Genomic DNA, 24,003 nt, shown 5'->3' on the forward strand with positions numbered 1-24,003 from the left:
CAGATGAGACCTGCAGTGGGTCACTCCTTTCTGCAGCCAGGGTGTGCCGAAGAGTGTTCAGTTCCTAGCAGAGAGGAGCTGCTATCACTACTAGACCATATGCTCTACAAGGGAAGAGACTTTATCTGTTTTATTCATTACTGTATACCAAACACCTAGCTCAGTGCTTGATACATGGTTGAAATTAAAGAAAAAAAAAATTGCCCAATGAATGTTCTCCACATATCAGTTAAATGATTAAAAGTCTAGACTATTCTTTAAAGAAGAAGCCGGGTATTTCTTGTAGCATTCCTCTAGCTATTTATTGCTTACTTATATTTTGATTTATATTCAAGAACTCAGTTTGACAATGCTTTGTGGTTTCATTGACCAGAAATAAGAAATATGCAAAAATAATCAGATTTCCTGATCTCTTCTTAGAACCAGTGTTTTCTGATGACTCAAAATGCTATTCATGTGTAAGTTACCCTGAGAAAGATAATAGAAGGTCTTTCTCTTCATTATTTGGCCATGACAAGCTCAGATATGAGGAATGATTCCACAAAGTATCCTAATAAATACTAAATAAATAAAATTGTCACATATGCAGCGTATTTGTCAAATTATAATTTGTAGGAAGTAGGCATAAAGTGGATTTCATTTAAAAAGCTGTGATCTGAGAATATAAATGTATTTATTCCTTCTTGGATTTATTTCTTTTGATGCACCTATATTTACATATTGCTTTCAGTATCCTTATTTACATGTTTTTCAAAATTTGAGGCAAGAGAATTAAAGGAATTAATCCATTCTACATATTTTTCTTGTTAAAAATGCTTTTTTGGGGGACAGTTTTCTTTCCTTAATGGATTCTGGGATCCTAGCTATAGATATTGATAATGGACAGAGGAAATGTCTCCAAATGATTATTGGGTAGAGATTTTCTATACTTATCTATATCTATCTATCTATCTATCTATCTATCTATCTACCTATCTATCATCTATTTATTGATATAAATACAGATATATATGAATACATAAAATGTAATTCTTATAAGCTGTAACTATTCATAGTATTTTGAGAATTGCCATAGCTAAACCCAGTTGATGATGAAGATACTTCAAAATAATTATTTATACTTTTCAGCTATTTTTTTTAAACCTAGATTAAGCCTAGATTGACAAACTGGTAAAAGAAAAAGGAAATTTTACCCCTTGAGTTCATGACACTTTTCATTGGGAAATATTCATCATGTGAAACTGGTTCATAAATACCTGGACATTTTGCAATTTACCATGGTAGAAGTGTCCAATCTATATTATGCCCTAATATTGGAAGCCTCAATTTCTGCTGTGACCACCCAACTTCTTATGTGTCTTATAAAGTATTTTTATGTTTTCAGGTGCTTCAACACTTCATGTTTAACAAATAAAAGCTCAATAACAACATAAAACTGCCTGTTTAAAAATATATGACCACAAAACATTTTATACAATTTTTAAAATTTTCTGTTCTTGCGATAGTTTGCTGAGAATGATGGTTTCCAGCTGCATCCATGTCCCTACAAAGGACACAAACTCATCCTTTTTTATGGCTGCATAGTATTCCATGGTGTATATGTGCCACATTTTCTTAATCCAGTCTGTCACTGATGGACATTTGGGTTGATTCCAAGTCTTTGCTATTGTGAATAGTGCTGCAATAAACATACGTGTGCATGTGTCTTTATAGCAGCATGATTTATAATCCTTTGGGTATATACCCAGTAATGGGATGGCTGGGTCATATGGTACTTCTGGTTCTAGATCCTTGAGGAATCACCATACTGTTTTCCATAATGGTTGAACTAGTTTACAATCCCACCAACAGTGTAAAAGTGCTCCTATTTCTCCACATCCTCTCTAGCACCTGTTGTTTCCTGACTTTTTAATGATTGCCATTCTAACTGGTGTGAGATGGTATCTCATTGTGGTTTTGATTTGCATTTCTCTGATGGCCAGTGATGATGAGCATTTTTTCATGTGTCTATTGGCTGTATGCATGTCATGTTCTCACTCATAGTTGGGAACTGAACAATGAGATCACTTGGACTCGGGAAGGGGAACATCACACACCGGGGCCTATCATGGGGAGGTGGGAGAGGGGAGGGATTGCATTGGGAGTTATACCTGATGTAAATGACGAGTTGATGGGTGCTGACGAGTTGATGGGTGCAGCACACCAACATGGCACAAGTATACATATGTAACAAACCTGCACGTTATGCACATGTACCCTAGAACTTAAAGTATAATAATAATTTTTTTAAAAACCCAATTTTTAAAATTTTCTTAAGAATTTTAAACATGTTATAGATATATATAAATACATCAGTGTAGTTGTGAAAAACTAAAAACACTTTATTAAATGGAGTCACTACTAAGCACAGTGAATAGGGACTTAGGAGCTTGCAATTTTACTGTATCAAATTGAACATTATGATAAATATGATAATGTGATTCTAGCTCTATGTTTATATTCGGTATTACAAAAAGGAATATTTTCTAAAATATTAATATATGCCAGCAAATAACCTCAAATACACATATGATATACTTTTTCAGTTTCATCAAGTTATGTAATGATGATTCTTAATCTGTGAAAAATGTGCCCTTCCCTTAATCTTTTCTGCCTTTCTTAATCTAATCAAGTAATATGTATCATAGAATGAACTGATTTCAAAACCTAATCCAAGTTAACTCATAACAAGTGTTTAAAAAGTACACTTATATTCAAATCTAAAAAATAATAATTTCAATGTGTTAAGTGAATGTTACTCTAGGAGATGCATTTACTGTATCTTTATATGCTATACCTGTTTTGAGATATGTATCTGCAGCAGCTGGTTAAAGCTCTTAAAAATCTCCATTACAATGTAGAAATCCAAGTCTATGTTTTTTTAAAAGATACAATTATAGCCTTACAAAATGTAAATTAAAAATATTAGCATTGCTATTATACTAATTCCCAGATGCTCACAAGACTTTAAATGTTTATAAAGGTTAATAATCCTTTATAAGGGTTCTATGTCTTCAACAAATCTTCTACTTATGCTTGTATTTGTGAGACAGATACATGATTTCAGATGAGGGAACTGTCAAAAGAGAAACTCCAGTTCACCATGACAACACAGACCTCCTGCCACTTTGGATCTCAAAACGTCAGGACAGTTCGAATGCTGAAATGTAAAATGAGAGTTTTTAATGATTTGTTTCAATATCTTTCAAGAGAGGATAGTTTAAACAATTGTCTTTTCTATCTGTCATAGAAAATTCAAGTAAATTCTGTTATTGGAAATCCTTTGGACTCAAAGTCCTTACCAATTAGTTTTCTTCTTATGCAACTCTGATAAGGGTATCTGAGCTAATTTTGAAAACATCAGTATAATTTCAGTATGCCAACAAGAGGAAAGTGGTTTTCAGGCTGAGGAGAAAGCATGAACAAGCCTAGGAACATATGAACAGGAAAGGTAATCCAGTGTGCTTAGATTTCTGGATGCCCAAGAGATCCTGCAAGTAGATGAGACCCACTTCCCTCACTTTATCCCAAAAGCCTGCTGCAGAGGGTGATAGAATGAATGCCAAATTCTTACCTGTTGAAAAAAAATAGGTTTTAGTTCAATAACAAAGCTTTCAAAACCATGCTAAGACATTGACATTTTGGGGAATCTTGAGCTCGGCAGCTGAGTGAGAGACTAATTGGAATGTATTTTAATACGGAAGGTGGAAAATGTATTATCTCACTACCATGTCCATGTCAGAAATGATTAGACTGAATTAAAGCAATGAGCATGGGCAATGAAAGAGGGATGCTGAAGGAGAAACCAAGGGTTGCATCATCAAGGGTTAGCATTGGTTTGTATGTGGTAGGCAAGAGTGAAAAAGAAGTCAGACATGATGCTATGGCTTCTCATCTGTAAAAGGGGAATGCATAATACAATGACTGAGATAAAAATTACTGGCAAAAAACATATTTTGAGTGTAGTTGATGTAAGTGGGACATTCAAATGGAGCTGTGCAGGAAGTAGATGGAAATTGAAGAGTTTAGGTTTACAAATATTAGTTTGGCTGTCCCTGCATTAAGATGATATTTGAAGCAAAATTCCTGAAAGCAGAATTTATGTTTCTCTGGAAAACAAATAGTAATTATTTTCCAAGCAGGCCATACTAAGTTTTTAGTTTTGCTTATCTGGGTAAAGTAGTATTGAGTGGTTCTGACAGTTTTTCTTATGGAATCCCATTGTTTACTTGCTTAAAAACATGTATGTTCATAATATGATGATCCTGTAGGCTAGACCAGATGTGGAGACAAAACACAACATTGTAAAGCTCTCAGGTAAAAAAAAAAAAAAAAAAAATAGTAAAAATTTGGATCTCAATATGTAGATCCTTTTGCTAATGAAATCAAGTCCTTGGCACATAGTGGAAGCTTAATAATTATTTATAGACCCAATGAGTGAAAGTCATTTCATCTTGTAGACAGGCTTTTTGATTGCTGTTTGAGACCTCCATGAGGTGGATGTTGTAGATAAAATTTGCATGAATTCATACTTGACCTCAACCCTTGCCACACCCTCAGAAACAGCAAGAGTAAAAATCATCACACCCATGTTTAGCCAGAGCTTGCCAAGCTCTGTCAGAGAAGTTTGTTATGTGGTCAAAAGAGCACAAGTTTTGCAATTAGTTTGTATCCTGGCACTACCCCAGGAGGTTTGATGAGTTATTTATTTGCTTTCACAACCTTAGTCTTCATCTAAAAATGGTAAAAATAATACCTGGCCTACAGGGATCTGAAAAATGCACATTTGAGAAAGCACTTTGAAAACTGTAAAATAAGAAAATTTTGTGGCCTACTTGAAATAACTAGCAGCTTTATGATGAAATAAAAATAGCCACAATGAGATCAACTAGGTAAACAAACAAAATCCAAAAGATTTTAAAAACTTGATTAATAGAGTACAATGGCATACTAAGTTGGTGATATGGTTAGACTTTGTGTCGCCACCCAAATCTCATTTTGAATTGTAATCCCTATAATCCCTACATGTCAAGGGAGAGACCAGGTGGAGATAATTGAATCGGGGGGCAGGGACAGTTTCCCCCATGCTGTTGTCATGATAGTGAGTTCTCACAAGATCTGATGGTTTTGTAAGGGGCTCTTCCCCCTTTGCTTCCCCTCTTCTCCTTCCTGCAGCCTGTGAAGAAGGTGCCTTGCTTCCTCTTTGCCTTCCACCATGACTGTGGGTTTCCTGAAGCCTCCCAGCCATGCTGAACTGTGAGTCAATTGAATCTCTTTCCTTTATAAATGACCCAGTCTTGGGCAGTTTTTTTTTAATAGCAGTATGAAAATAGACTAATACAGTGGGTAAAGAGAAGTAATTAACTGAATCAATCTGGCTAGATTAAATAATTAGAAATAAAATATGAAGAAAACAGGCACATTTATAAGTACTAAATTTTAAAAAGTAGCCTGTGGAGAAGAGACAAGATCATCATAAGAAACAGTTACCTTTGTCCTGAATTGAGTAGCTCAAATCCTTCATTGATTTTTTTAAATGGTAAAACATGAGTTATCAACTGGTCCAGGTCAAATTTCTTTGCCAGGAACTCAGTCACTAGTTTTGGGACATCATCTCTGCTTTTCAAACCTGTAAATAAGGACACATTTTCTCTTTAGACATTACTAAGTAATCTTTACCTTTTATTATCTTATGTTTATTCCTTCTCTTTCCTGTACTATCACCTTCCCTGTGTTAGATAATTCCCAGCAGCGTACAAATAAGCTGTATTTGCCCCAGCATAAGAAACAAAGGTTATGCAGCCATGAAAAAGAATGAGTTCATGTCCTTTGCAGGGACATGAATGAAACTGGAAACCATCATTCTCAGCAAACTAACACAGGAACACAAAACCAAATACTCTATGTTCTCACTCATAAGTGGGAGTTGAACAATGAGAACACATGGACACAGGGAAGGGAACGACACATACCAGGGTGTGTTGGTGGATGGGGGCAAGGGGAGGGAGAGCATTAAGACAAATACCTAATGCATGCGGGGCTTAAAACCTAGATGATGGGTTGATGGGTGCAGCAAACCACCATGGCACTTGTATACCAATGTAACGAACCTGCACGTTCTGCACATGTATCCCAGAACTTAAAGTAAAATAAAAATAAAACCAAATTAAAAAGAAACAAAGGTTTAAAACAACTCTTTTGATACCCACATCTTTTTCCATTCACCCCATATCTTTGCTCTGTAAAGAGAAATTTCTTCACTTTACAGAAAGAATTGTCTCCAGTTCATTGTTTCTGGATCCTGTTCCTTTCCTCTCATCCTCTCTGAGCCCACTCTGATTATGCTCTTGCCCCCAGCACTGTCCTGTAACAGCTATCATCAAGGTCATCTTTGAGCTCCATTTTGACCCAGACAAGGGTCATTTCTCAGTCCTGCTCTTATACGAACTGTTAGGTAGAATTGATACTGTTGGTGGCTCCCCTTTTCTCAAACACTGTATTCTCTTAGCTTCTAGATACTACATCATCACCATCATCATTGTCATTTTCCTTGCTCACTAGTTACTTCTTCCACAGATCTTTGCTGGATCCTCTACATCTCTCAGACCTCTAACTCTAAAGATTCCTAGGGCTTGGTCCTTGGTCCATTTCTCCTCTTTATCTACATTTACTTCTAGGGTGGCTGCTTCTGGTCTTGTGGCTTTCGATATACTCCACTTAAAACACTTAGGTTTGTATACCCATCCTAAACCTCTACCTGTGCTACAGACTCATACCCACTTGCCTACATTTTATAGACATCTTTATTCAGATATCTCTGTGAGTGTAACCTGCCCCAAACCACTCCTGGTATCTACCACTTCCATCATAGCCCCCAATCTATTCCTTCCATAGTCTTCCTTCTCAATAAATGATGATAGTGACATGATTCCTGTTGTTTAGGCCCCAAAATCTTGGATTCTACTCTTTTTGCCATGCAATAACTATTTCAGCAAATCTTGTTGGCTGTGTCTTCAAAATGTATCCAAGATCTGACTACTTCTCACCAGCCCCATCACTCCAAGCCAGCATCCTTTCCTTCCAGCATTATAATAACTTCTTCCATGATCTCCCTGCTTGTGCTCTTTGCCCCATATAGAGTATTCCTCATATTGCAGCCAGAGGGAGAGTGTTAAAATGGAAGTCAGATCAGGTGACACTTCTCTCAGAAGCCTCTATGGTTTTATTTCTCTCTCAGAATAAACTCCTAAAACCTTGCAATGGCCCAAAGGCCCCATATAATATAAGGTCCTCTGACCCCAGCTGTGACTGTTCTTCTGTCCTCACTCCATTGTAGCCATACTGACCTTTTCCCCGTTCTTATGGTTCTTGCCAACACCCTTTTGTATTTACTATGTTCCCTTCCTGGAATATTCTTTCCCAAGATTTTTGAATATCTTATTTGTGTTTTTGCCTCAATGTTACCTTATCAAGGAGGCCTTCCTCGAGCTTTATAAAATAGCATTCGCCTCCACCTCCACCCCGGTCCTCTGGCACTGCCTATTACCCATCCTCTATTTTTACCTTTACACTTGTAATCATATGGTGTACTCCACATTCATTTATTTATTGTCAGTCTCTCTGTACCAAAATGAGAGGATTCTCACACTTCCTGAGATCAGGGACTTGGTATGTTTTGTCTCTTCTCCCTTCCTAGCTCCTGGAATGGTACACTGTATACACAGTGGTGCCTGTACTCAGTATACACTCAACAAATATTTGCTGAATAATTGAATTGTATCTCTAATATTTCTGAATAATCTATAATCTTCCCACTTCCCACAAATAGTCAAAGCAAGGAAGTTTAGCTTATATCTCTTATTGTTTTGTTCTTCAATTCAAGTTTTATTCTCCCTAAGAAGCCTTCTCTATAAAATCTCATCCATATCTACTGGCCTCTTGCTTTTGTTATGCCCCAAGTAATGTTGCAGAAAGAGGAAAAATTTTGTTCTCCCGTGGACCAGTTTTAAATTTCAGTTCTCAACTTGAGAGCTATAGGGGCAAAAAACTTAATAGTTCCAAGTCTCAGTTTTTTTATTCATTAAGTAGCTTCCTCGGAGAGTTACTGAGAAATAAAATAAACTAACACATCAATGTAAAACTTTTAACATAGAATAAATGCGAAAAACTCCTCTTATAATTTGTTTTATAATATCTATAGCTACACTTATTTTCATATCTTTCTTTTATATTTGTTTTTGTATCCTTCACTATATTATGTACTTCTCTAAGTGAAGAACATCATTTTCTCCTTTTTATACTCTTCACAAGTACTTGAACAGTTACTATTCTCTTATATTGTTTAAGGCAGACTCCAATATTGGAAGTACTCTAAAGCACCCAGTACAGCTCTGTATGAAGGCACTAGAAAACGAGATTTTGTGGAGGAGGGAAATAAAAGGATTCACTGTGTCACCTGCCTTGAGCAGAGTGACCCTGGCTCCATCTTTCCTAAAACAATATTAATTGTTGAGTGATAATCTAAGTCCTTCCAGTGTGAATCTGAACTGTTCCCATAAAATGTGACAATTCTTTTTTAGGTTGTTGTTCGTTTTGGCTTTGGGTCCGGGATTTTTGTTGGTGCTATTATGAATCGAATACATTCATTTTAATACACATTCTTGCATATATTAATAAAAATGGATTAAATCAGAACTTCCTGTCACATAATTCATCCCTATAGAAACACTACTGGTGTCTCTCATTCAGGCCTTTGGGGAACTTCAGTTGCAGATGCTAATATCAAAAATGTGTCCACCAATATTAGTCCTACATCAAGGTGAGCAGTGGAGAATTATCTTTTGTGTTTTTATTGTCACAGTTCCATTTTAAATCCCTTCATATTCATTCTTGGAAGAAAGGCCTGAGGAAACAGGCTTCTCCCACTTGCCAAGCAACAGAGAGAAAGCCATCACTCCTCATCCAGAGGCTTTGCTTTCCTCACCTCCAAAGACACATCCCTTCCACGTGCGTCCAGTGAAGAGCAACATCGGGTCGTAGGTGAGCATCTTGGCTGATGGAGGAGCTCCTACTACCACGCTGGTCCCATAGTTCATATGGCAGGATGCCAGAGCATCAATCTGAGTTTAAAATAGAGGAGATCGTTTGCTTCCTATGTCTCTTATAGTGTAACATAAGCTCTGAAATGACCTATGTACTATGGCAAAGTCATGGAATTAAATTAAGCCATCTTCTGTTTTTCACTTGCTTTAAAAATGTTTCAGTGCAACTTTAGTCCTTAATTAAATTTCTATACACATTTGCCCTTTAAGGCAGAAAACAGCAATCAATGTGGTCAGTGTTCGTGGCATTTTCAGTGTACCATGGACTAAAACACAGGGAAAATTTTTGTGATATTTTCATACCAATATCACCACTTCAGATAAGCCTTAGAAAGCCATTTGAACTAAACTAAATTGAATTAATATACCAAATCATTTAGCATAGTTTTCTTTTTAAGTTTAGTCTCAAAATTAAATAAAATACTAAAATGTGGGACAAAAGAGTCCGTTTTCTTGGGAGCATTTCTGAGACTAATCTCTCATTTTCTGGTCATTAGCCCATCTAGTTATTAATAATTTAATACTTGCTAGATTGGAGCGACAGATGGCATTGTTTTTAGAGACCAGCCTTCATCAAGTAGCGACTGGAAATCAACAGGCTCTAATAATATATCCAGTATCATGTATGGCTTCATAAACTTACGACCTAAAATGCTATTTGTTGATATGAAATAAATCTAAGTGATTCACTAGGAAAAGAATATGACACAATGATAAATTAAGGACTATTTATTCCTAAATTACCAAAAGCATTAGGTGATTTAATCTGCTACTCAATCTTGAGCAAAAGTGGCTTTATTCCATTTTTCCAAGTCTCCTTATGCTACGCCAGGCTGGAGCTTTCTAGTCCCAGGAACCCTGGATCTGTTTTGCAGGTCTAACTGAAGGTCTGGTGTTGCAGGTTGCTATACAGGAAGCATGGTTAGAAAACTGAAGGTTCATATTCTAGGGGAATTCAGATGAGGGCAAAAAAAGCTCAGGTGTAAAGAGTGAGAAGGTCGATGGATCACAGATTTGGGGGAAGAGACCACAACATTTGGAATAATTCCTTTTCACCTCTCCTCAGTCACCTTCTGATGCTTACTTTGCTGACATTCAAGAGACAGAATCGCTTTTGCCAAGAAATCTACATACACAAGGAAGGTCATACTTAAAACAATTATCTAGAAGGGTTAACTACCTTGCCCTCCGGTCAGCTGAGAGTTGTATGATATGGTATTTAACTTTGATCCAGCGAACCTGCTCTTAAGTATTTGACTTTTTAGGCAAAATCGCTATGTGATTATCAGTTTTTGCCTGAGTAAAACTGACAATCACAGAGATATTTCCATTATTAACTATTAATAAAGTTATAGAGAATTAAATTTACCTTGTGCATATCTAATAACTTGGGTATTTTGTGGCTTCTCAAATTTTGGGTCTTACCATGGTTTCAAGACGCCCAATAACTTCAAAGGTGTACCCCACATTGTTGCCTGTCATTTCTGACAGCACCTCACTGATGGGTTTGGTAGAGTCCTTGGGGCTGATACACTCAGTGGCACCTACAGCCATGGCCTTCTCAAATTTGTCTTTGTTGAGGTCAATCCCAATGATCCTAGATGCACCAGCTGACTTACAGCCCATGATGACTGACAGGCCAACTCCTCCCAGGCCAAAGACGACGCAAGTGGAACCAGGTTTGACCTGTGGAGAGGAATGTTCTTGAATATGTTAGGTGTTAGGGTCAAAAAGTGAAACCTGAAAAGGGCCTCCAGTTAAAACCACAAATCATGAGTGAACTCCCATTCACAACTGCTACAAAGAGAATAAAATATCTAGGAATACAACTTACAAAGGATATGAAGGACCTCTTCAAGGAGAACTTCAAACCACTGCTCAAGGAAATAAGAGAAGACAGAAACAAATGGAAAAACATTCCATGCTCATGGATAGGAAGAATCAATATCAAGAAAATGGCCATACAGCCCAAAGTAATTTATAGATTCAATGTTATCCCCATCAAGCTACTTTCTTCACAGAATTAGAAAAAACTACTTTAAATTTCATATGGAACCAAAAAGAGCCCATATAGCCAAGACAATCCTAAGCAAAAAGAACAACGCTAGAGGCATCACACTACTTGACTTCAAACTATACTACAAGGCTACAGTAACAAAAACAGCATGCTACTGGTACCAAAACAGATACATAGACCAATGGAACAGAACAGAGGCCTCAGAAATAACACCACACATCTACAATCATTTGCTCTTCAACAAATCTGACAAAAACAAGCAATGGGGAAAGATTCCCTATTTAATAAATGATACTAGGAAAACTGACTAGCCATATACAAAAAAAAACTCAAACTGGATCCCTTCCTTACATCTTATACAAAAATTAACTCAAGATGGATTATACACTTAAATGTAAAACCCAAAACCATAAAAACCCTAGAAGAAAACCTAGGCAATAGCATTCAGAACATAGGCATGGGCAAAGACTTCATGACAAAAACATCAAAAGCAATTGCAACAAAAGCCAAAATTGACAAATGGGATCTAATTAAACTAAAGAACTTCTGCAAAGCAAAAGAAACTATCATCAGAGTGAACAGGCAACCTACAGAATGGGAGGAAACTTTTGTGATCTATCCATCTGACAAAGGTCTAATATCCAGAATTTACAAGGAACGTAAACAAATATACAAGAAAAAAATGAACAACCCCATTCAAAAGTGGGCAAAGGATATGAGCAGACAGTTCTCAAAAGAAGACATTTATGTGGCCAATAAGCGTAGGAAAAAAGCTCAACATCACTGATCATTAGAGAAATGCAAATCAAACCCACGGTGGGATACCATCTCATGCCAGTCAGAATGGTGATTACTAAAAAGTCAGGAAACAATAGATGCTGGCAAAGCTATGGAGAAATAAGAAAGCTTTTACACTGCTGGTGAGAATATAAATTAGTTCAACCATTGTGGAAGACAGTATGGCAAATCCTTAAGGATCTAGAACCAGAAATATCATTTGTCCCAGCCATCCCATTACTGGGTATACACCCAAAGGAATATAAATCATTCTACTGTAAAGACACATGCACACATATGTTTACTGCAGCACTATTTACAATAGCAAAGACTTGGAACCAACCCAAATGCCCATCAGTGACATACTGGATAAAGAAAATGTAGTACATATACACCATGGAATATTATGCAGCCATAAAAAGAAATGAGATCATGTCCTTTGTTGGGACATGGATGAAACTGGAAGCCATAATCCTCAGCAAACTAACACAGGAACAGAAAACCAAACACCGCATGTTCTGACTCATAAGTGGGAGTTGAACAATGAGAACACATGGTCACAGAGAGAGGAACAATACACACCAGGGCCTGTTGGGGGATAGGGGACGAGGGGAGGGAACTTAGAGGATGAGGAGCAGCAAACCACCATGGCACACATATACCTGTGTAACAAACCTGCACGTTCTGCACATATATCCCATTTTTTAATAGAAGAAATTAAAAAATCATAACTCTGAGTCATTTGTAAATAAATTTAGATACACATATAAATTTTAGAAATTTGAATCTGAAGGAGATGTGGAAGAAACAAAAATTAAATCTAGAAATTTAATTTTCAATTATGTTTCTTGATAAAAGTTTTTTCTTTTATACTGTATTAGGTCAAAGATTCTTAATTCCTTGAACTCCAATTTCCTTGTGAAATTCATGTGATTAATTTAAAATTCCAAGGATCCTATCTAACATCACAGTTGATGTAAAAATGTATATTGAGAAATCAGTTTTGGTGAACTGTAACAGCATTACTGATTATAGGCAATAAACACTACTGTATTTTATTTCTGATATGCATCATAGGTGGTAATCCAAATGATTAATGATTTTATTGATCTTTATATTATCTATAACAGGTGATTTGACATAATTATACTTTTTTTCTGAGGAGTTGGTAATGTACTTATGACTCTATTTTGTAGTTATACAATAATTCTTACTTAGCTGACAAGAAACTAGGAGTAAAAGTTCTGACAAAAAGCCTGAAATACTGAGATCATTCTACCTTAACAAACTTAACAGACGGGGAAGGGACATATTTTAAAAATGGAGAAATGGTGCAGTTTGCAAATATAATCAATAAATATTCTCAAGCGTAAAAAAAGAAATAAAATTTCTAATCTGAATTTTGTATTTTTCTTTCAGTTGATTTGGCAGCCTGATATGCAATATATTTTTTAAATCTTTTTTTTTCCCCAAAACTCTTCAAGATTCCAAGGACATCATTTAAGAAAAGGAAATAAGAAACAAAGAAACTAGCCTACTCTGTTTCTTACCTTGCCAGTTTTAACAGCAGCCCCATATCCAGTGGAAAACCCACAGCCAATTAAACAGACTTTCTCAGGGGGAGCTGCGTCATCAATCTTAGCAACCGAAGATTCATCCACCACTGTGTACTCAGTAAATGTACTAGTGTTCATGAAGTGATAGACTGGTTTGCCCTTGCATGTAAATCTGGTGGTGCCATCAGCCAGTACTCCACGACCAGTAATACTATTTGATACATCAAATACACGTATTAATTAACTCAATTCAAAAATTAGCACAGGAACAATTTGAATAACATTAAAGTAAAAATGACTGAAACCTACTCGCTCCTAATGCAAAGGTTGCCATCTGGGTTGCGGCAAGCATTGCATTCTCTACATTGTGGCAGAAAGAGAGGGATGACTTTGTCACCTATAGGAAAAAAACATCATGATATAAGATGCTGTTCATTAATGTTAAAATATGAAATTAACAAATGTGAATTGAGCCCATACTGTAGGTAAAACTTTTAAAAAGATAGTCTAAGGTTTATAAAAACCATAAGGTTTGCCTTCTAAAAGTTGAGGTTTTGCCAAATTAAACATTACTCAGTAAAATCCATTCTTGTATCCTTTTATTTCCCTGAATGGTATTAAGGATCCCTCTAATAATTCCTACTGTGTGCTATTTCCTTTGATAGGCTAATCAAAGTCTAATTATTTCAAACCTGTGGCTTGACACCTGCATATACCTGGTTGTACTGTAGTCACTCCTTCTCCAATGCTCTCTACAATCCCAGTTGCCTCATGTCCCACAATCACTGGAAACTTAGACACCATTGTTCCTTTTATCACATGGTCATCTGTGCGACAGATTCCTGTGGCCAAAATCTGTGTTCAAAGACAAAAACATTGCACCAATCAACAATCTGATCATTTCACTGTTGGGAGAATATTTAACTTCTTGAGGAAATTATAATTGTTTAGTCAATATCATTGCCTAATGTAACAACATTTACTCTTAGATGATTCTGAGCCAAAAATCAACCATCACACAAGATCCCTCTCTGATGGAACTTATAATATTGCTCCCTCAAACCCTAGGTTGACTCTTGGTGCCTTTCTATAATAAATTGGTGCTCTTGTGAGGGAACCAGAATGCGGATGTTACCATGTGATGGCCCGAAAGTAGATTTTTATAGCTAGGCCCTTCTTGGGCTCTCTTAACAAAGAACAGAGGAAATGGCATACAGGAGCAAAATCTTACTGCTACTCTAGTGCTCAGGTAACAGTAAGAGGGTCAAAGAAAGATTGGTAGCAATTCCTACTCAACAACTGATATCCAAAGCCAAGGTTAAGCTCTGTCCAAAGAAAGGGAGGAAAATGTTCCATGAAGTTGTCATTTCTCCAGGCACAAGTGAGTTCTTCATTCTTTGTGAAAAGTAATCTCAAAACAATCTGCTTCCCAGAAGATTTTTTAAAAAGTCTTTAGCTATGATTATTAACCATTTTTTAATTAGATGCTATATGAATAAAAATTCAACAAATCAAAGGTATAATAAAGCACATTGTTTTTTAAAGGGATAATGAACTCATTAATTTCACATCGACTACAACCAGATCCTTAACAATATACAAGAGCCAGTAAAGGAATTAATACTCCAAACATGGGAAGCATCTCCTTATCTAAGAATCCAGTCTCACAATAGTGCTATATTCAATATATGTTTGATAACGCTTTTGGCTTAAGTTCTCCAGGGCTCACGCTTACCTTAATGCGAACTTCTTTGGTCTTTGGTGGGGCAACTTCTATTTCCTCAATGGAGAAGGGTTGCTTCTGCTCCCAAAGCACAGCTGCTTTGCATTTAATAACCTAAGAAATAGGCAAGTGTTATAATGAGTCCAAATTATGCCTTTAAACACAGACTCCTTGAATAGTATATATATGAACAGAAGAGCATATATAATATTCTAAGTTTTCCAGAATGATTTTCATCAAACACTAGAATTATAAGCCTTGTGTGTGCCTTTGTTTAAGGTATGAGAAATGCAGCCCAGAGTGACTAAATGTTGAAGCCATGGTCACCTAGCACATGAGATGCAGAGATGGACTAGACCTGAGGTACTTTTCCCAACCTATTGACTTTTGTTTGCTGTTCACATAATATCCCTCCCCCCAAAAATAGGTTATTTTGTTACCATTTCAAATCTAATAGATTAACAAAATTGTCCTCTGTATATCACTTATTCACAAGAGACAAATTTATAAAACAGAAAATGCTGCTGGCTTCTCTGTATTTAAACCAGTATTTAATAACTGTATATAATCATAGCAATGGTGAAGAAATGAGACTATTAGCATGGCAAGGTTGAAGGGAACCATGAACATCATGAAGCATATAGATTATGACTGTGAGTTCCCAGGTGATTGAATTTGTGTCTGCATCTCTGTATCTCTTTTGCACCTAGCCCAGTTCTTGCACCTGGTAGGGCTTGATAGGCAGGTTAAAGCTTGTCATCTTATAGTAGTGGAAACTAGGTGTGGAGATACCAGTGACTGGCGTCCAGTTATTCAACTGGTTATGCTGTAGTTATTCAATTAAATGATTTCATGAAGATTATTGAATTCTGACAGAGAGAGAGAGAGACAGAGACAGAGACACACAGAGAAACTGTTTCCACCTTCCTCCCTCCAAATCTGTCTAGGACTCCTATAAAATATTTTAATTAATTTATTCAGATGCAAAATAAGTTACCTTCCTCTTGTCAACAAACACAATGGTCCTAGAGAGCTCCTATGGATTCTTAAGTGGCTCTTTTGTAAAAGATTAAATGTGAAAAATGATACACTGGTAACAGATGGGTGGCTGAAAGCCATCAGTAGTTCACTTTAATATTTACCCTCTGCCTTACTAATGAAAATGTTATGGGTTACAGTGTAATATGACCCAATGTTGAAGTTAGAAATCTCCCACCACATTCCCAAACAAATTCAAGGTGGATTAATTGTTAAGATTTTTATTTTTTTGTTTTTTTTTTTTTTTAGATGGAATCTTGTTCTGTCGCTAGGCTGGGGTGCAGTGGCGCGATCTGGGCTCACTGCAACCTCTGCCTCCCAGGTTCAGCAATTCCCGTGGCTCAGCTTCCCTAGTAACTGAGACTACAGTTGTGCACCACCATACCCAGCTAATATGTTTTTGTATTTTAGTAGAGACAGAGTTTCACCATGTTCGCCAGGATGGTCTCGATCTCCTGACCTTGTGATCTGCCTGCCTCGGCCTCCCAAAGAGCTGGGATTACAGCTGTGAGCCACTGTGCCTGGCCCAAGATTTATTTTTTAAGTCAAACTATTTTATCAATCAATGAAGATGTAAATATCAATCATACTGAGCATGGAATAACTTTTATGCTTAAGAGTGATAGAAAAAATAACAAAGGACAAGCAATGGGGAAAGAATGCCCTACTCAATAAATGGTGCTGGGATAACTGGCTAGCCATATGCAGAAGACTGAAGCCAGACCCCTTCCTTATATCATATATAAAATTAACTTAAGATGTGACTTAAATCTAAAACCTAAAACTATAAAATCCCTGGAAGATAACCTAGGGAATACCATTCTGAACATAGGACCTGGTAAAGACTTAATGAAAAATATGCCAAAAGCAATTGCAACAAAAACAAAAATTGGCAAACGGGACCTAATTTCACTAAAGAACTTCTGCGCAGCAAGAGAAACCAACAACAGAGTACACAGACAACATACAGAATTGGAGAAAATATTTGCAAACTATGCATCCAACGAAGGTCTAATATCCGGCATCTATAAGGAACTTAAACAAAATAGTAAGCAAAAAACAAACAACGCCATTAAAAAAGTGGGCAAAGGACATGAACAGATGTTTTTCAAAATAAAACATACATATGGCCAACAAGCATATGAAAAAATACTCAACATCACTGATCATTAGAGAAATACAAATCAAAACCACAATGAGGTAATATCTCATACCAGTCAGAATGATTATTGTTAAAAAGTCAAAAAAATAAACTGGTGAGTTTGGGGCGAAAAGGGAACACTTATGCTCTACTGGTGGGAAGGTTAATTAGTTCAGCGATTGTGGAAAGCAGTCTGGCCATTTCTCAAAGAACTTAAAACAGGATTAACATTTGACCCAGCAATCCCATTATTGGGTACATACCCAAAGGAATATAAATCGTCCTATCATAAAGACACATGTATGCATATGTTCACTAAAGCACTATTCACAATAGCAAAGACATGGAATCAATCTTAGTGTCCATCGATGCTAGACTGGATAAAGAAAATGTGGTACATATATACCACGGAATACTGTGCAGCCATATAAAAAATAAGATCATGTCCTTTGCAGGAACATGGATGGAGCTGGAGGCCATTATCCTAAGCGAATGAACGCAGAAATGTTGGGGTCTGCGTGTTTCCTAAACAAAGGAATGAACACACAAGACAACACAGGACAATGCAAACATGGGGGCCGCACCAAACGACACACTCTGCTTTGTTTTATACAGTCGTTTGTAGAATGTTGCCAAGTCACAAAGACACATTGTTGTTTTTCTGACCGTTCCCTGACTTTCTGGATTTTCAAGATGTTTACACATATATCAGCCCCCAGGGTCTGCTGTTTGCAGCTGGCTCCTTTGTCCTCCCTGTTTGCAGGGAAGGAACGCCCTGCTTTGTTTGCAAGAGCAGGACTTATCGGGAACGTCTCGTTTGGGAGCACGTAGTCCTCTACACAGAAACAGAAAACTAAATAACTACATGTTCTCATTTATGTACCTTGAGTACATAGGTACTCAAGCTAAATATTGAGTACCTATGGACACAAAGAAAGGAACAATGGATACCAGGGCCCATTTGAGGGTGGAAGTTGGAGGGAGGGTAGGGATTGAAAAACCACCAATTAGGTACCATGCTTATTATCTGGGTGACAAAATAATTTGTACACCAAACCTCACAATACACAATTTGCCTATGTAGCAAACCTGCACATGTACCCCTGAACCTAAAATAAAAGTTAAAAAAAGTCATAAAGGAAACAGCTTCTAAGAATTAAAATTTTGTATGTTGAGAAATAGTAAATTTTCCACATTGACAGCAAGTAGTACTGAGGGAAAATATTAAAGCGAAATAGATAAAAGTTACCACATTTGATAAATACAATGCTTACTCAAATTTACAGAGGAAGCGTTAACAACTTCACTCCTAACACTCCTTCCCACTTCCACATACCACACTTACACCTTGGGAGATAACATGGCAGGCAAAGGACCTATGGAAAAAACTGCAACAGATTAATGAATAGATTGTGACATATTTGTTCTCACTCATAAAAATGCCTTTTTAAAAAAATAAAAATTAGATACAATTCTCTGCCTTTCAAGCCTATAATGAAGTTTAATTTTTTTAATACAATATCACACTCTGTTGCCTAGATTGTACTCTAGCTCCTGGGCTCAAGTTATCTTCCCATCTCAGCCTCCCCAGTAGCTGGGACTACAGACACAAGCCACCGTGCTCTGATAATGACTTTTTACCTAATGAGAACTTAATGAGAATACACAGTATCGTCAGAGAATAGTAAAATGGGCCATCTTACCTATGTCAACCCTTTAGGAAGTAATTTGCATGGTACATCAAGATACTTAAGGATGTTGTGACATGTTTACCCTGTAATTCCATTTTTAAAGCCTACCTTGAGAAAATACTATCTTTAGAAAAATCTCTCTATATGGTAGATGTAATCACAGCACTATTTATAAAGGAAAATATGTAAACAATAATAGAGGAATGATGAAATAAATTGTGTAAGTGCAGAAAATTAGACATTTAAAAATGTTTATAAATTGTAATAAATTGAAAAAATGTTTAAGTTGGAAAAATAGGATAAAAATATTTGTATATTATATGAGTATGGCTACATAAACTATGGATGGAAAAATAGAAGGAAACACACACACAAAAATGATAGTCTGGGAATGTGATATTATGATTGATTTTTTTCCCTCTTATTTTCTGACCTTCCAAATTTTCTAGAATATTCACTGGTATGGGATGAATTGTGTCTCCCTCCGAATTCATATGTTGAAGTCCTAACCCCCAGTACCTCAGAAGGTGACTGTATTTGGAGATGGGGTCTTTCAAGAAGTAATTAATTTAAAATGTGGTGATCAGGGTGGAACCTAATCCAATATGGCTGGTGTCTTTATTAGAAGGGGAGATTAGGATACAAACAAAAAGGGAAGATCGTGTGAAGACAGGGAGAAGAGGGTCATCCACAAGCCAAGGACACAGGCCTCAAAAGAAACCAACCCTGATGACACCTTAATCTCAGAATACTTGCCTTCAGATGTACAAGAAAACAAATTTCTGCTGTTTAAGCCATTCAGTCTGTGATACTTTGTTATGGAAGCCCTAGGAAACTAATACAGTTATCTTTTACTTTTTTAATGAAAAAGAACACATTTATTATAAAGAGAAAAAAATCAATCCCAATGTAAAGGGAAACTCCTTTCATGAACTACACTGGAACACTACAGCACCTTGGGAAATATATAATCCTTATGCAAACTACACTATTGCATGACCATATATCAAAATTATATAGCTTTTATAGTCTTTATATATTATACACTGTATTATTAATTATAATTGGAAAGCGCTGCCTGGAGGCTACTTTCTACATCATTAGAAATGTTCTTACAAAGGATGAATATCCACGTTCTAGAAATAGTGTAACCAGACCTGAGGCGTGTGTTGGGTGGTTAAAGTTGCAAATTTTTAAGATTCCTTTCAGTTATAAGATTCATTAATTTCCATGGATAGATTTGCTAGCTTCTGTAGTGTAAAATTAAATTCCTAAGTAATCTAGTTTTGCTGGATTTCTGACCCAAATTAGGATGGTTTTATTCCAGTTCTACTCAATTCTAGTAAAAATTATTTCAAATTCTAACATCATAGAGTTTTCTGACTTGTCACATTACCCAGACTTCACATGTCATCTTTATTTTTCCAAAACCTTAAGCAGGCTAAATGCAAAATTGTTCAAGTTAAAACAAAACAAACCAAAGCACTTAGTCCTTTAAGCAATTACGTACCCATTTAAAGCAAGGAATTATACTGACCTACTTTCAAATAAAAAAAAGAAAGTAAAGCTATTTCTAAAGTTAATACCAACTCTGCTGACTCTGTTGTTTTTAAAACAATAAACATAATTTACCAATAACATAGTTTGATTTTAAAGAATTTTAAAATATATATTTTGATAAAAACTACATTTGTAAGAAACCTAAAAATCATGACACTTTCTTGTCCATTTTGCATCCCAGAATTAGCATGTTCCATTCTTAATGGCAGGAATGTTTCTTCCAACATCTGGGCATGAGACCCTGGTCTCCCATTGAACTACTGCAGTGAGGGCAGCGCATGCTACTGAGACGATTGAAGTGTCCTTGTGGAAACATTTTGCTTCCTGGAGCAATTACCCAGCTATCCTGAAATCAAATTATGAATAATGCCAATATAAATCACATTTCTCTATTTTCCTCCAATGTCTTGCTAACATTGGATATGCTATTTCCAACTTACCCCTGCTTCCACTGACATTCTCTGAAACACTGTACCCAGTGTTTCCCTCACTGTATGCCTGCTCATGAGGCGTTTCATTCCTCAAGGAATATCTCCAAGTGTTTAATTACTTTAATGGATTCAAAGTTCTAAGTATCAGTCTCACACCATTAGGTCATGATGAGGAGGAGATAGAAATGTTCCACTTACTTTTCCAGCAGTACCCATCCTGTCTTTGTCTTGGATCTGTATTTCTGCAAACAAAGACTTTTACTGACTGAATCTCAGTTCACTCTGTTGTAAATAACAGCATCTTGTTCCTTCACGTAAATAGTCTGGCTCAAAAGTTCTGCCTTCAACAATATGACTCACAGCTGTTACAACTTCCCAATGGTCTGCAAGCCCCACCCTTTGCAAACCAACTTATAAAAAGAAATAGAGTAACTACTATGATCAAACCAAGAGGAGGGATCTAACAAAAACAGGATAATCAAAGCTACTGACAAGGGCTGAAAGCATTCATACCCACCTTATTTTGAAGGATATAAAAACAGGTTAGGTTACGTCAGTTCAACACAATCATGAAAAAATGTATTGTGTGTTTAAGTGCAGGGTGCTTTGCCTAGGCCCGACTGATTTTAGAGATGCATGTGTACATTTCTACTCCTTTATACTCTCCTTCATTCTGCAAAGACTTGATGTGGTTTCTGGAATTAAACATAAATGAAAATAGAGCCAAGGAAATGTAAAATGATTGCAACAGTGGGTCAAGTTTCGGCAAGAGAAGTTGAGATGATATAAAATATCAATATGGATGACTATGGTTTCTAAGTATTTTAGGTATAGAAAATTAAGTAAAACTTTCTGTGTCTGCACATAGAGAAATTATCATCTGACCCTGAATCACATTAACCACAGGGTTGTCTCATATCGTTGTACAGTTTGTTTATGCCACCAATGTAACACAGTGCAGGGGCTCAAGAGAAATTGAAATCCAGCCTGCATACTGGCTCTCGAATGCCAGAGGGTTTTCATTTACTTGGGAAAGTACCTAGGTCTTCTTCAGTAGCTGTTTAACCACTATTTCTTAATATAAGTTGCAATGGCACCAGAAGCTTCTGGATCTACTATTTGATAGGAGAATGTCCAGTATAGATGTTATTTTTGACAGTAGGTGGTCAGCGTACTGGTACACCACCACCTCCAAGAAAACTTTACACAAAGGAGATTTTACTCTTGTTAAGTGATCCGGTGAAGCAGGTTTTCTAAGTCTTCAGGCAAAGCTGTTCAAGCTATGAAATCCAGAACCTGGGCTCTTAACAACCCGGAGATGAAATTTGTTAAGAGTTCATTTTTCAGATACAAACAAAAGTTTCTTTTTGAAAATGAGTATACATTTTTTCCACAAATCTCTCTCTCAATATAATATAGTAAATGTACATCCAATTAACATATATTATGTCAAATTCAGAATTTGTAATTAGAATTTGTTACTATAACTCATTAGCCAAATGAAATCCACCAGGAAAGAGCATTGCCAGTTGATTTGGCTTGTGAGTAAGCACCATTGCTTTAGCAGTAAATGCTGAAGAACTCCAGTATGTTTGCCAGCACGGTAAGACAAAGTTAAACAGGTGTGGACAAGAACAGGTATTCTTAGTCTCAACTTTCAAACAAAAACTTGTTTACTTATGCACAAAAGTAAATGCATTCAAACATGGGTAGTGACAGCACAAATGCAAAAGCACTGAATTGATAAACTCCCTCTTAAGGGCTTGGCAAAACTTTGTAGCACATTAATCTAAAAATTGTTTTACACAAAATAATGTATCATGTGAAGTTTAATATCTGAATAAGTCTTATGGTCCTAATCCAGTCTCCATGAGACTTGACTGGATGATAAAGTACCAAAAGCTGAATCTTGGAAGGCAAAAAAAAAATTGGTCAGTTTGAATATATAGCAGCTAAGTCTTAATTTTAGGTTTAGAGGATTTACCAGATGACTCTTTCTTCTAAACACCATATTTCTATGAAATTCTGGGGAACTCTCAGGGTACTCAATCGCCTAGTTACCGTGAGCCTGGTCCTACTCCCAAAGTTTACAAAAGCCTTTAATGATTACCTCAAAGCACCCATGCAACTGTAATTTCCTCAGATCAAGATACAGGGGAACTTAGAGGAACTTTGAAAAGTGTACTACAGGAATATGGGCTTTGCAATTAGATCCACTTGGTTCAGGACCTGGAGCCTTGCTTGAATATGTATGACTTCAGTTTCCATATTCATAAAATGAGACTAATGAATAGCCACGTTACATAGATGTCCTGAGGATTGGAGGTGAGGGTCGGAAAGCACTGAAGTATACTGCCTGGCTCATAATCAGTAGCAGATGTCATTATTATTAACTTGACCACCGTTGGCTGCTTGGATTATTATTATTATTATTATGGATTGGTTGCTCAAATATTCAAATATGTAACCACTTGAGACCAAAAGTCTTGGAGTCCTGGCTCAGTAAAACTGTCTTGCAGCAATTGACTGTGAGGTCCTGGAAGCCACTAGAATTTCCTAAGAGTCTGAAGACTAAGTCTTTTGAACCTGGAAGTGCTACCAGAAATTTAGATGAAACCAAAGAGGCAAAATACGATCCACACAGGGGTTGACCAGCCATTGGTGTGCACAGAATTGAGGGAGTTCCCAGGATGCAAGATTTTCAGTTCCCAAACCAGGAGAGTCCCGGGCAAATGGAGACTAGTTGGTCACCCTTTCCACACTCTGCATCACCTGTAAGTGTGGGAGTCTGTGAGTGTGGGAAGCTTACAGGGTCATGTTATCAGTGCTACTCTTCCACAGCCTTGCTCCTTCGCCCTTTGGTAACAGCTTTCTGTTACGGACTCTGTCCAGAAGTGTTCTCACTCCAGTCTCATAATGACAGCAGAGA

General features: G+C 36.7%; 1 protein-coding gene across 1 annotated transcript; it reads right to left on the reverse strand.

The window, feature by feature from the left end:
• Positions 1-2,788: 2,788 nt before the first annotated feature.
• Positions 2,789-21,149, reverse strand: ADH7 (alcohol dehydrogenase 7 (class IV), mu or sigma polypeptide). Its single transcript, XM_007999352.3, has 9 exons — positions 21,084-21,149; positions 15,226-15,327; positions 14,207-14,345; positions 13,800-13,887; positions 13,485-13,701; positions 10,566-10,826; positions 9,023-9,158; positions 5,530-5,668; positions 2,789-3,199 (listed from the first exon to the last, which is right to left on the reverse strand). The coding sequence occupies exons 1-9, from the start codon at positions 21,147-21,149 to the stop codon at positions 3,175-3,177; spliced, it is 1,173 nt and encodes a 390-aa protein (XP_007997543.3). The 3' UTR covers positions 2,789-3,174.
• Between the last annotated feature and the right edge of the window lie 2,854 nt (positions 21,150-24,003).

Source organism: Chlorocebus sabaeus, chromosome 7 (assembly GCF_047675955.1).
Source record: "Chlorocebus sabaeus isolate Y175 chromosome 7, mChlSab1.0.hap1, whole genome shotgun sequence".
NCBI lineage: Eukaryota > Metazoa > Chordata > Mammalia > Primates > Cercopithecidae > Chlorocebus > Chlorocebus sabaeus.